This window comes from Elephantulus edwardii, unplaced genomic scaffold (genome assembly GCF_000299155.1).
Source record: "Elephantulus edwardii isolate Elephantulus edwardi_28Jun2011 unplaced genomic scaffold, EleEdw1.0 scaffold00188, whole genome shotgun sequence".
In the NCBI taxonomy this organism is placed as follows: Eukaryota; Metazoa; Chordata; class Mammalia; order Macroscelidea; family Macroscelididae; genus Elephantulus; species Elephantulus edwardii.
Window position 1 is genome coordinate 5,388,216 of NW_006399938.1, and position 14,805 is coordinate 5,403,020.

The 14,805-nt window shown below is 33.9% G+C and overlaps 1 protein-coding gene across 1 annotated transcript in view; it reads right to left on the bottom strand.

The window, feature by feature from the left end:
• LOC102860030 (probable ATP-dependent RNA helicase DDX60-like) overlaps positions 1–14,805 on the bottom strand; it is a 191,875-nt gene that overhangs the window by 101,010 nt on the left and 76,060 nt on the right. Inside the window, exons 12-19 of the mRNA XM_006896669.1 lie at positions 11,800–11,949; positions 9,941–10,060; positions 9,039–9,134; positions 6,773–6,888; positions 5,809–5,948; positions 2,291–2,400; positions 2,093–2,197; positions 1,311–1,436 (exon numbers count right to left, since the gene is read on the bottom strand). Of these exons, the coding sequence (XP_006896731.1) occupies positions 1,311–1,436; positions 2,093–2,197; positions 2,291–2,400; positions 5,809–5,948; positions 6,773–6,888; positions 9,039–9,134; positions 9,941–10,060; positions 11,800–11,949 (963 nt within the window). The remainder of the gene's footprint in view (positions 1–1,310; positions 1,437–2,092; positions 2,198–2,290; positions 2,401–5,808; positions 5,949–6,772; positions 6,889–9,038; positions 9,135–9,940; positions 10,061–11,799; positions 11,950–14,805) is intronic.

The window sequence follows — 14,805 nt, forward strand, 5'->3', positions numbered from 1 at the left end:
ATTCAAGTATGATTATATCTTTAAAAAATATTACTTACGAAAAGCATATTGTAGGAAGCCTATTCATTTCTTTAAGTTTTTCCACAAAATAGGGAAACATTCTTCGTTTTTCTGTTTCAGGACTATCAAATGTTTGAGGCTTAAGATATGTCAGTAACTCATCCACCTGAATAAAATTTGCATAAATAGTAGGTTGTTGTTATTGTTGTGTGCCATCAAGTCACCTGCAACTCAATAGGTAGATCATAAAATTTATTTGTGATTCTGAAATATGTTAATGAAGTAGATTTTTATAAAGAAATAATTTTTGAATGGATGTGAATTACACCTTAATCGTACACTAAGCACTTCTAAATAAATTGAGTACTTAATCTTTTTGTGTTCTTAGATAACAGAATTTAAGTTAGGGTATCAAGATCTGGTGATGAATTTTACATATTCTAATTAAGAAATATTTTATAAAATGGTGATTCTCTTATACCTAACAATCAAATTTGTTTCATTTTAATCTTCTATTTATATAATACTTGAATAATTTTAGTATTAGCTTAAATTTGGTTTTTTAGCCATAACATTAGTCCCCTCTGGTCTTCACTATCTTAACTGTAGACACATAGTCTTGGAAATCATTAGCAGCTGTGGAACTAGGATAAGAAAGAGAGTGTGTTTCCTCACTAAGCAGAAAGTCTTGAGGGAGCCTGGAGCAAGACCCTGATGACAACAAGACCCTGGTGGTGAGACCTTGGTGATGGTGGTCGAAAGACTGTGTCATTGCTGTGGAGAAACTGTGGCAAGGTGTAACCAGAAGACCACTAAGATAAAGGCCACAATTAAAGGTTTTGCTGTGCTTGCTAGATAATTAAGGAGAAGGTTACTTATAAGTGCTTTGAGGCAAACCTTATTGGATGATTGAGAAAAATCAGAGGCTTCTTAAATTTGTGTTGCTAAACTAAAACCAGAACTTTTACTAATTAAGCAATTACATTTTACTTTTAGTCTAGCCTGGGACTGCTAGGCTAAATCTGGACTTGTGTTGTGAGATATTCTTTGCCTGTTCCACTCGCCAACCTATTTCGCTAATAAGCTTCACTCTTTGAATGATAAATGTGAGTAAAGTCTGAGTCAACAATGAATATTGAACCTCTTGCTACTGGTGTGGCTCTAGAGGCACCAGGTTCTTTCTATGCCTTCTGCTTTGTGGCTCTTAGGAGCTATGCAATTTTCACTTCCTCTGACCTTTTGAAAAAGACACTTTTGACCTTATATCCCTGTATACCTTTGTCTGCTCTTGAGACAATAAACTTAACTACCTTATCTGGGTCCAGCTGAATCCATTGAATTAATTCCTTTTTCAGTTCCTCTTCATATATTTTTGTATCTGCCTTCTTGATAACTATTTTATTTTTGAACAAACTGAATTCCTCAGGTTCTAACTCCTAAAAAATGAAGATCCAAATACCAGTGGGATTAGAATCATAATTTCATATAAGTTTTTTTCAAATATACCAATATAAAGTCTATCTATCATATAGTTAATACTCTTCAATATTCAATATAACTCTAAAACTCTTGTTACAGTTGAGTTGGTTCTGACTCATTGGAGACTCTCCATTGGGCTTCCAAAGCTGTAAATAGTAGAAGAGAAGAAGGCACAACTTTCTTCATGGAGCCACTCTCCGATGTATTTAAATTTCCAGAAAGGTATAGTTGATTATTAATTTATTCTATTCTCACAGGAATCTACCAACACACAAATCATTCTTTAATATTTATGTTTACTTTGCAAAGATAAAAAGGAAAATATCTGAAGTATTTGATTTTAAAATACAAAGTCATTCTAACTTGCTGAGAACTTTTAAAAGAATAATTCAGTTAATCTTCATAATAACACAAACTAAGTATGGTTATATTATTTTGTCCAGTGAAAATGAAATTTATTTAACAAGTTTGACCAATTCTAAGCACTGTGAATCTAGTGTGAGCTATTATAAATTATTTATTTTACCTTTATTTATACAAGAGTAAATTACATTTATCAGTTAATTAGCATATCTATGTATCTATGTATCTTTGTATGTATCTGTTTGCACACCTTCATTCTTGACCATTCTGGCCAAACATGTACCATAGCATCATATAGCAGTATGCTTTCCCGAGGAGAAAATCCAAGGTCTGATGGTATTCCATATTTCTTTATCTAAGAATTATAAAATGCAAAAACATTAATTTCATAGAATTTATTAATTTTAATACAGAAGCATTTTCTTTTTAGAAAATAGGTTCCACTTACATGACTGACTGTAAGTGCCCCACAAGGGTGGTAATGTTCAATAACAAAGTCATTATCCTTTATGGAACACACATACTTTTCTAGATCATTGTATCGTTCTTTGTATAATACTGTAAAATAGAATAGAGGAGTTAGCACAATTCAATTGCTTATTGATATTTAACTTCTCCTACCGGTCTCTCTGTCTTATATGATCTTATGAATTATTCAGACTCTGATTTTTAACTGCAATTTTATAATTTATTTTTCCATGCATTGTCAAAAAGCTTGCCTTGGCTTAATGAAACATGGGATGAAACAATTATGTGTGTGTGTAAACGGGTAGATATACATTCACATAGTTATTTAATTACAAATTATAAGTACTATTTTAATATTATCTCCCTCTAACATTACATGTCACAAGAAGGATTCTATTCCCTACCCATTTTTAAAATTTTCAAAATTGTCCTTTTGTTTGACCGTCAAGTCAACTCAACTCATAGCTAGCCTATGAACAACAAATCTGAACTTTTCCCTATCCTGTCCCATCCCCATACTATCTGTCATGCTCAAGCCCATTATGGAAAATCCTTTGTCAATCTATGTCTTGAGGATCTTGCTGTCTTTCACTGACCGTCTACTTTTCCTAGCATGATGTTTTTCTCCGAGAACTGGATCCTACTGAAAATATGCCCAAACTGAGTGTTAAGAAGTTTCAAGATTTTTGCCCTAAAGGAGTACTCTGATTACTTCCTTAAAAGCATATTTGCTTTTTCTTGTGACAATGTATGGCATATTAAATGATCTTAACAGCACAATTCAAAGACATTGATTTTTTCTTTAGTCTTATTTATTTTTTGTCCAACTTTCAGATTCATAGGAAACAATGAAAATACCATGGCTTAGATCAGACTTAGTCAATCTGTATGCTGTACAAATAACTTGAGAAGCTGGGCTTTATAAAAAAAAAAAAAAGAAAGACATTTTTGCTTGTAGAAAGTGAAGAAGGCATGAAGCACTTACAGCGGAAGATTAAAGACTAAGGTCTTAAATATTGGGTTACTTCTCGACATCAAGAAAACTACTCACCAGTGTGCCAATAGACATAATCATGACATGGAGAAAAGGTTGATCTTTTCAAGTGTTTTATTTTACTGGGTTTATAATCAATGACCCATGTTGCAGCTGTCAAGAAATCAAAATGCATGCTGCATTGGGGAAATCTGTTGTCAAGGAAATATCTAAAGGTCTAAGGAGTAAGAATGCCAGTTTAATGACTAAAGTGTCCTCAACCCAAGCCATGGTATTTAAAAATATAAGCACATGATATTCAATTGTTATTGTTGTTGTGTGCCATTAAAGTCACTGGCAACTCATGGTAACCCTATGTACAATAGCCCTAAACTCTGCTCTATCCTGAGCCAATTGTATTGTCTCTGACACACGTACTCCAGTCACTGACTCAATCCATCTCATCGAGGGTTTTCCTCTCTTGTGCTGTCCACCCACTCTTCCAGGCATGATGTCCCTCTTTAAGGACTGATTCTTCCTTGTGACATGCCAAACCTATGTCAGGCAGAGCTTCAGAATCCTTGCCTCAAAGGAGCAGACTGGCTTCACTCTTTTAGGTCGAACCTGTTTGTTTTCCCAGTAGTCCATGGTATATTCAAAACTCTTCTCCAACATCACAGCTCAAAGGCATCAATTCTCCTTCTATCATCCCTAGTTATCGCCCAGCTTTCTGCTGCATAATGAGTAATTACAAAGACTATAGCCTGGATCAGATGAATCTTAGTCGTCAGACTGATATTGTTACTCTTCACTGCTCTGGAGAGGTCCCCAACAGCAGACTTTTCCAATGCAATTTGTCTTTTAATTTCCTGGCTGCTAGTACTAATTAGTGTTAATTGTGAAGCCAAGCAAAATGAAGCTGTTAACAATCCCAGGTCTCTTCACCATCTATCATGATGAGGCCAATCATTCCCAGTAAGGAGAATCTTTGTTTTCTTGATGTCGAGTTTCAATCAGTATCTCTCTTTTTAATTTTTGACGTGACTTTCTTTTTTCTTAGCATTCATCCTTGTATAGAATAATATTTCTTTTACATATGTAACTTATTTATTTATAATATTTGAATTAAAACTCATTAAGTGCTTAAAATGATTTAATGATTGAAATGTTTTTTTCAAAGAAAATTATTTTCGTTCCTACCATCTGATGGTCTAGTGTTAAGAAGCTGTGCTGCAATCATGAAGGCACATGGTTCAAAGCTACCAGCAGCTCTACCAGAGAAGGATGAGCAACCTCCTCCCTTGCAATTAACTACCTGTTTTAAGACCACTAGAGGATCAGATATGAGTCCGTTCCAACTAGAAGACGAACAACAATATCTAAGTATCATCTCTGGGTATCTGTAGCTTCTCTTTGATTGGTAGATATTTTATATGATTAATATAGAGTTTATATGATTAAATAGACATTATATACAATTTTACACTACCTAACACATTGTCATGAAAGCAACATATACAGCAATATTCATTATTTCAATAGAGTGCATATGAAATATTAAACATATGCAAGCTATGGTCTTTCCATTTCAAACTTTGTTTTACAAGAAAAAAACAAGTCATATATCAAAATAATTATAATAGGTTATCTTTCATCCTATAAGGCATAGTATGAGGCCTGAATTAGTAGAATCACAACTGTATGTGAGCTTAAGTTTTAAGATAATATATTTTAAATTATGAATGTGTAGGATCTGGTCATATACAAATAGCAAGGAAAATATGAAATAAAAGATAAAAAGACAAAGAAATAGAAAAAGGAAATCTTTGGAGAACAATTAATATGCTGAGTTCAGGAAAGTAATAAAATTATTAGGGTATGATGTATATAATGAATAAATTATTTTTGAGATAGCTAATTTTTCAATGGGCCAAAATTGACTATAGATGTCTTTTTTTATTTTCATTTTTTTCTTAACAAAGTAAAAAGTTAATTATCCTTGCTACTTCACCCTTAAAGCACGCTAAAATTATGCAAGGACATCTTACTATCATGAAGTTTATAATCATGAGAAAGAACTTCGAACTTGAGTTCCGTAGATCCACTATTTGTGTGTACTCTATCAGATTAGTTAATTTTCTAGAGCTTCATATCATACTATGGCAATAAAATTAAAATTTATTTTCTTTTAATTTACAGCAATGACTGTAATAAGAACAAAGTTGTCTTATATATTGAAAAGACTCTAATAAGATTCAAAGGTCCTTGCTGAAAGATTGTTTGGAATGGCTTGAACCCATTCCACATGGCTGCAGGAGTTTGCTTCTCTAAAGGTAACAGCTAAGACATCATTATTTTTAGTGATTTAATTTTACATCTTAAAATCTAGCAGAGTAATTTTTCTCTGTTATTTTCTTCCATAAAAAGCAAATATTAGACAACATAAAAAATATGATGCAGGCAGGTGCATTAAGTTTGTTCAATAATTATATTCTCCCCCTTCTCCCATGGGAAAATACTCATACCCAATCTAACACAATAAGATGACTTTTGTATGCTTTTGTCTTTTTGTTTCTTTAAAACTTTTGAGGCATTTGATGAAGAATTTGAATTTTCCATTGCACTCTCTACATCTTGCCAGTATCTTTTAATTTGTTTCAACCATCTAGTGAAAAAATAAAAGTAAAGGATATTATTGACACAGAAACACCAAATATGCCAAATAATATTTTAAAAGTGATTTTCAGAAAATAAAAGAAACTAGAAATTATCCCTAAATGACAATAGATGATAAATAGATATACTATAACTTCTTGTATATTGCATAGCTTAAAAAATTATTAAGTTAAGGAGGTCTGGTGGTCTAGTGGCAAGAAGCTGCACTGCAATGCCAGAGGTGTGTGGTTTAAATATGCCAGATGCTCTGTCAGAGAAGGGGGGACAATCTCCTCCTGTACCAGTCAGATCCTATTTGATGGTACACACACACAAAAATAATAAAATAAAAACTAAAAATGTAAAAAAATTGGTAAGTTAAAATGAACACCAAACACAAATATTTTCAGGAATTTTAGAAATAACAACAAACAAAATATAATGGTCATTACCATTTCTGTTAGAAAAAGGACTCATTTTGAAAATTTTTCTTTCTCTTTTTTCTATAAGGAATTAAGGATGAATAATAAAACAGAAGAAGAGCCATAAACTCTTTTATGTTATTTTTCAAGGACAAAGCTATGAAAATATAAACAAAAATATTACATCCTTTTTTAATGTAAGATTTATGAAAGATCAGTAAATACATATAATTATATTGGATCAAAGAATAGAAGAGATGATTTCTAGGTAAATATAATAAAAATAAAAGGGGAAAATATCTTTCGAGAAAGATTTTGCTTTTTTCTTTTGTTGTAAAAATTATTTTAATTAACTCATGACTAGATAGAACTATCTATGGCAGGAAATAATGAATGCAAAATTCAAGCTTACTCAGTAAGGTCTTCAGGATTACTGATAGTAGCAGAAAGTGCCAAAAAGGGGCATCGGATCATAACAAGAAGATGTTCCCAAACCTCTGCTCCAATTTCTCCCCCAAGACAGTGAACCTGTTGATATACAAAATTATTTTGAACACAAAAATAAGGTGCTCTCATTTCTTATAGTGGTAAAGAGGTGTACTGCCAGTTAGTTCAAAATCATCAGTTGCTCCACGGGAGAAAGGTGGACATTCTCTTCTCATACAAATTTTTTGTTGTTGTTAGGTGCCAAGAAGTTGACTAAGACTCATAGTGATCCTATGAACAATAGCTCTAAACCTTACCCTATCTTAAGACAATCTCATTGTCTCTGACACAATCACCATCATTGCCATAGTCACTGTATCAATTCATCTAATCCAGGGTCTTCCTCTCCAGCACTCACTCCCTACCCTTCGAAGCATGATATCCTTCTCCAAGGACTGACTGGTCCCTCCTGGAAACGTACCTAACCTAAGTTAAACGGAGTTTCAAAATTCTGCCTCCAGGAAGCAAACTGGTTTTATCCTCTCCAGAACTGATTTGTCTGAAGACCTGTTAGAGAGTTAGCTATGAGAGGATTGCAACTCAACAGTACAATATAAAATGAGTTAGAAATTTTCTAAGATTGTGCTACCAGAATCTATCATACCCTTCTCATTTCAATTTGATAGCAATAGTCTTTGATCTCTGATAAAGTTGGTCAGTGAATCCAATATGCTTCTGAGAATATTTACCAATTATCTGAGATTTCTACCAAAGATAAATCAAGATCTGATTTGATCCATCTTGTATTTAAGAGCTGAATGAAATTTTACTGCTTCTGAAAACCCACCAGAGGGTCAGCTAAGAGTTTGTTCTAACTCTACAGTACACAATAACAATCCTAGTATACCCTAGTAACAAAGCCTTTTCACTAAAGACCAAAGAAAAGAACAAGTTGTCTAAAAAGAATATTGTCTAAATTATAGAGATTGTCATACAATCAGTGCAGTAAGATGAAGAAAAACTTCTATAAAGATATACCAAAACCATTATACAAATTAACTTGAAATAAGTTTCTCTACTCTAACCGATTAACTAGGTGGTTAGACACAGTAACTGGCACAATGGGCTCTTGGTGTAAGGAAATGTGAGAATGGCATAGGATAGAACAGAATTCAGTTCTTTGTTCATAGGGTCGCTATGAGTCATATTCAACTAGATGGCATCTAACAACAAGTCTAACTCAGTCTATATATAGAAAATGTGTACACAGTACTCATTCTATCATAGAAATCAAAGGAAGTATCTGCTATGAATTGCTTCTGATTCAATGGCCATAAGTTTTAATGAATTATAAATATAAGCTATGTAAAAGCAATAGTTGATAAATAAGTGGTGACTGTTATGTTGATGGAGCAATGACTGTTAGTGTTACTTAAATAAAATTCCAAGCATAAGAAAACATGCCGTTTAGAGTTTTAATTCAATGTTATATATAATAACTTTACATCTCACCTTTTTACATTGTGGAGAACACTCTCTTCCACTATGCTGTAACATGACATAGCATAGAAAATGAAGAAAAGAAGAACAAACTCCCTGTATTCTAATTTTAGCTTTGCACTTAAAAATGCACAAATTGCTGAAAATTAGCTAATTTATATTTGCATCAATATTGCAAACATAATAATGGCAGCATCTTCTTCATAGGTTTTTCCCTGAGGAGTTAATGGCTTTATGGCTGCAAATTATTTAGGATAAATGTCCATAGAAAAATTGCAATATTGATAACATCATTATATATATATATATGACAGTATGTGTAAAAATTATTTGTATCTAAAAGTGATTTTTCTATATTTTTCTGTTTTATCATGAAATACAATATTCATTAAATTGTATATAATATTTCACATTATAGCAGTGTGATAAAATAAACATATCATTCCTATAAATAAAATAAATTCTATTTCTAACATGTCAGAAATATCATTCTGTGGAATTATTATTTTACTGTACAATTATGTATTATCTTAAATCATAAATTCCACTGTCACTATGTCATTTTAATCTGAATTTTTACCTATTTTTTCCAGTCCCACTGCTTCAAGATCTATCATTTACTAGTAGCCTATAAAAATTATTTCTATAACTAACTTAATAATATTCACACAAAGGCCACTTCTATCAAAATAATTTATACACACAGTATTGTCAACCAAATTATCTAGTTGGGAAAATTTAAAGTGACATACCTCATCAAATATGACATATCTAATTCTCTTCACCCAATTTTGTCTATGAGGCGATAATAAGAGTATTTCTAAACACTGAGGTACTGTTACCAATATCTGTGAAAAATACATTAGAGAATTATTAAATTGATATTTTCTTAAGATTAGCTTTAAATCTCAGATATTAATATTAAATTCCAGATAACAATGCATTTATAATAATAGATACATGTTCTAGAAAGAATTTCACTTATATATGGTAAAAGGAATATGTACAAAATATCCCATGCATTCTAACTAACACATTCAAAAAAGTTTCAATAGTTTTCATTTATTCTCTAACACAGTACACTGGGAGTATAAAATCATCACAATTTGAAGGCACTGATATTATAATAAGCTGTTTATTTATGTTGAGGTTTCAGAAAAAGAGAGCACTCTACTTTTAGCAGAAGATGTAATCTTTTCAAATTTAACTATTTTATTAAGTGTAATAACCAAATAACTTGTTCAAATACAAATATATTCATTGGAGTAAATTTTATTACAGTAAAATGTTGAAATCCTTAACTAGAGTAAAATAGTAAAAGTATTATGTAAATTGCATGTATCCACGGAGAGAATTGTTATCTGTCTGCAAGTCACGCCTCATGGGATGAGAATGTTTAATTCACAGGCTTTTTATAGGCTAATTTTTAGAAGTAGATCACCAAGTCTTTTTTTAGCCTAAAATTTCTGCTGAAATTTGTTCAGTGTCATGTAAGCATGCAAACTTTCATCAACAGAAAACTAGTGGCTTCATTTGAGTAACACTGGCCAAAAATCCAGTCATGGAGAGTGAAAATTCCTACTCTTTCTTCTCTTTCTCTCTCACATGCATACATACACCCACACATCCTTCATTTCTTACATGTACAGTATACCTGACAATTCAAGGCGTCATGACGATAATCTCTTGTAAAAACTCCACATAGCACTACTCCATTTGGCAGTGATTTGTTAAATAAACTGCAGATAGTCCCCACAACTTGATTAACAAGAGCCTAAAGTCATAAAAGACAGAAGAATCTGTTATTCATTGATTACTGAAAACATCACAAATTCATCTGAAGTCTAGAATCTGGAATAATTTGCATTTAAAGACATTATTAATTATATGTAACTTTCTTTAAATTAATTGATCAATTTTACATTATGACAATCTTCTAGTCCTATTTTAAACTTTTACTGCAATGTTTGATAGCTTGTACATGTGTATTGCTATTTTATCTAAAGAGCAAAGGAGTAAAAAAATTATGCACATTAACAGATACATATGTGCACAAGCAAAATTAGATAATGTTTTTATTATTTTCAATTATCTTATAATAAATATATCATTTTCTTTACACGTAATTTAATTTCATTACACTGAAAGGATGACTTCTATGATATAGTCCCTCTAACATTAATTTATATTCTCCTCTCAATATAGTTTAAGACCAGCAATTAAACATCATCCTATAAAAGTGTAAAGGATAAATACATTCAATTCTCTTCTAAGTAAAGAGATTTAGTCAAGAATCACTTGACTTTATTTTCACAGTTTGCTGTAATCAGGAATTGCTCTACAGAATATCTCCAACCATCAATTTCCCCTCCCATAGAGCAGATTAAACTCCATGTGTTGCAGAGTCAAACTGCCCCATAGGATTTTCTTGGCTGTAAACCATGGACACAGATCCCAGACCTCTCTTCCACAATATCCATAGGAAAGTTTGAACCACCAACATTTCATTTATTTTATATATGTTATGCCCTTTGAGTTGGAACCAACCCATGACTGACATTCCAGAGGTTTTTAGAGGCTATAAATTGCACAGCCGTACACTGTTCATCTTTCTTCCGTAGAGCAGCTGGTGGATTCAAACTGTGTGTCTTTGGGTTGGCAACAAAACTCCTTCTAATTAGTGCACCAGAGCCCATGTGAGTACAAAATGAAAGACCTCTATCCAACCACAGAACATGAAACACTGAAAACTGTTCTGTCTCTGAAGGAGCTATCTATATTATCTTAAGATGATAGGTCTGCTGCAGATTTCAAATCTTCTTTGGAAGAATCCTCAAAACTGTCAAGTCTCATAACAAATGCTGAACCTAAATTTTTAAGTAGGTTGTAGACACCTGCATGAATATTCATTAACTGTTAATGTAATGGTCATCTTCCATTTCCAGACAGTATTTTAGATGCATATATGTAGTCCACAGAAAAATAAAACAAAGTAAATTAAGAAATTATTCCAGTCCACACAGTTTTTGAGTCCTCACATCCCATACTGTTTATTGAGGCCTGTACATTTCAGCACCTCCCTATGATTTAGGGCACATAGTGAGAGTTGAGAAAAATTGTTGTTATTGCTAAATGCTATTGAATGAGAACCAAATCATGGTTGACCCTCTAGCAGTTTTTCACAGGCTGTAAATCTCAAGGGAGAAGATTATCTATCTTTCTCCCATGGTTTAGGTAATAAATTCAATCACCTGCCTTTATGTTGGCATTATAACTCCTTACCATTATACACTAATTATCCTCTTATTATATTCAAGAGGTTGGTAAATAATGTCAGTATTCTCAAGTTAATTCATTCAAGTATGTTTTGGTTTTGTTGACTGATTATAGATAAACATTTACTTGGATTCTTGCCTGTAGCATGTTTCTTTGACAACATAACTAACCACGAGGCCATCAGAGCTCTCTTCAACAAAAGTTAACACAGGACAGAGTATCATCTAGACAAAATACCTTTGTTGGAGCAACGTACACAACAACCCCTTCATCGCTCTCTCGTAATATCTTCTCCATGCAGTAATAAGAAGCATAGGTTTTGCCAGATGAAGTTGGAGCAACAATCACAGCAGATTCATTATTATCAACAACATCAAGAAGTTCCCTCTAAATAAAAAAGAAACCATGTTTTTCAAATGAAAAGTATATTTAATTAAAAATTTTCTTCAATTGTATATGAAACTATTTAGCAATCAGAATTCTTCACTACTGGGACACACTGGTGTTCAAACAGGTGATTCATTTACAGGAATCACTAGTGTTCTGTAAATGAGTCACTGCTCAGATTCTCTACAGCTCTTCACATCAACTCAGATTCTCACATATACACATCCACAGATACCTTCAAACAAGCCCTAATAACAGATATTACTACAAACGCTCTACCAGGATGGCTTATAGCTCAGCTCTCTTTATCTTCTTAGCTTGTGTTGGGGAAGTGTCAGTGGAACACAGAATAACAACAATAATCTGCTGCTATTCTTTGTATCTCCATTTTATATCCATAAATTAAATAGAAAAATATATGTACATCCATACACAAATGGGAGCTCTGCTGGCCTAGTTTTAAGGAGCTGTATGACAAACCCAAAGACACGAGGTTCAATTCCCCCAGCTGCTTTATGAGAGAAAGATGAGCAATCTCTTCTTGTGTGAGTTGTTGCTGTGTGTTGGGTCAAAATGGACCTTCCATTGGGTTTTCAGAAGCAGTAAATCACATGAGAGGAGAATATCCATGCTACTCCTGCCAAGGAAGCTGGTAGATTGGAACCATGTGCCTTTGGGATTGCAGCACAGCCTCTTACTTCCTGGCCTCCTAACTGCCTTTGAAAATGATGAGTCAGGTCTGATTTGATGACACACAGCAACAACACAACATACACACAATATTAAATAAGCCATACTGTTAAGATATATTATGAGTAAAATTGATATTTAACATTTGGACAATCTGAAAACACCACTACATAAAAACAAAATCAAATAAACTCTTGCTTAATGCTGTGGTTGTTGTTAGCTGTAATCTTTTCAAAAGAACAAAGTCCCACTGATCCTTGCCATTTTTACAATCTCTACTAAACTTAAATCCATAATGGTAGTCAATTCATCTCATTAAGATTTCCTTTCCTTTGCACAAACTACACTTTTCCGAGTATGCCTATGTCTATAAACATCAGATACTATAATTTATTTGAAATTAAGAGAATATATTCCTTAATCACCTAGTGTAATGTATAAAGAGCAATCTAACTGTATTTAGTCTGATTTTTAAACCAAGATAATTTAATAGGTAGAATATGTTCAAAGAGATACTGTTGTTGTTATGTGTTGTCGAGTCACTTGTGACTCATAGCAACCCTATGTATAAAAGCCCTAAACGCTGCTCTGTCCTGTGCCAATCTATCTCTGAGACACCTACCCCCATTATACTGGTCACTGAATCAATCCACCGCATAGAGGGTCTTCCTTTCCTGCGCTGTACCTCCAACCTCCCAAGCATGACGTCTTTCTCCAAGGATTGGTCCCTCTTTGCAACATGTCCAAAGTATGTCAGACAAAGCTTCAGAATCCTTGCCTCTAAGGAGCAGCCTGGTTTAACCCTCTCCAGGCTGATTCTTGGAAGCCCATGGTACATTCAATACTCTTCTCCAGTACCACAGCTCAAAGGCATCAATTTTCCTGCTATCCTCCCTGGTCATTGTCAAGCTCTTTGACACATAGCAAGTGATTGCAAAGACCATGGCCTGTATCAGAGATATATATGTATGTATGTATACATATATGTATATGTATATGCAGATGTAGATGTATCTGCTATTTTGGAAGTGGACGGCCAATCCTTCTTCATAATGTGTCTTAATCTGAATGTTCAGATTTAGAGAAGTATCCAACAGATAAGCATTTTACAGAAAAAGTGAAAATATATCCCTTATTGTGGAATTCACCATTAGTTTTGGTGTTGTCCCTGCCTTTGGCACAGGTGTCTTGACCCACTTATTTCTTTGCTCTACCATCCATTAAGATACCTGTCCACTTCTACCCACTCCCTTCAACATCTATCTCCCATTGTCCAGCCCTTAATTTGATAGCTTATATCTAAAGCTTCCTTGGCTTTTGTGATTCCAGACTTGTCAGCTGCTAACAGTTTCTTATGCTGTGAACAAGGTCTCCTAAGTTTAGTGGTAATGTGTCCCAAACGAAGGTGATGTGTCCTGTGGAACTAGTATGTAGATAGTTTCTTCTTGGCCAGAGGGCCCGACTGAGTCCCACGCAGCCTTGGGGGTCTTCTGCTGTTACCTGTATGGGCAGGAATTTTCAGCTCTGCTGAGCTGTCTTGTTTTTTTGCCTGCTTTCTGCACTCTGTATGCGTCCCAAGACCCAATCCTGCGTAGCCTTGGGGATCCTATGCTGTTACCTGTATGGGCAGGGCTTTGCAGTTCTGTCTTGCTTTTTCACTTGCTTTCTGCCCTCTTTAAGCATCCTGTGACTGAGTCCTGGGCAGCCTTGGGGGTCCCAACAGAGTGTGCAAACTATAGAACAATATTATTAATTTCACATGCAAATAAGATTCTACTGAAGATTATCCAAAAACGACTGAAACAGCACATCAGCAGAGAACTGCCAGAAGTCCAGGCTGGGTTTAGAATGGGTCATGGTACTACGGATATTGTAGCTAATGTTAGATGGATCTTGGCTGAAAGCAGGGAGTACCAGAGGAATGTCTATCTGTGTTTCATTGACTATTCAAAGGCGTTTGACTGTGGATCATAACAAACTGTGGCTGACTCTGAGAAGAATGGGAATCCCAGAACACTTGATTGTGCTAATGTGAAACCTATATTTGAGCCAAAAGGCAGTCATCAGAACAGAACAAGGAAATACTGCATAGTTCAAACTTGGGAAGGGCCTATGGCAGGGATGTGTCCTGTCTCCATACCTTTTCAACCTGTCTGCAGAACAGAT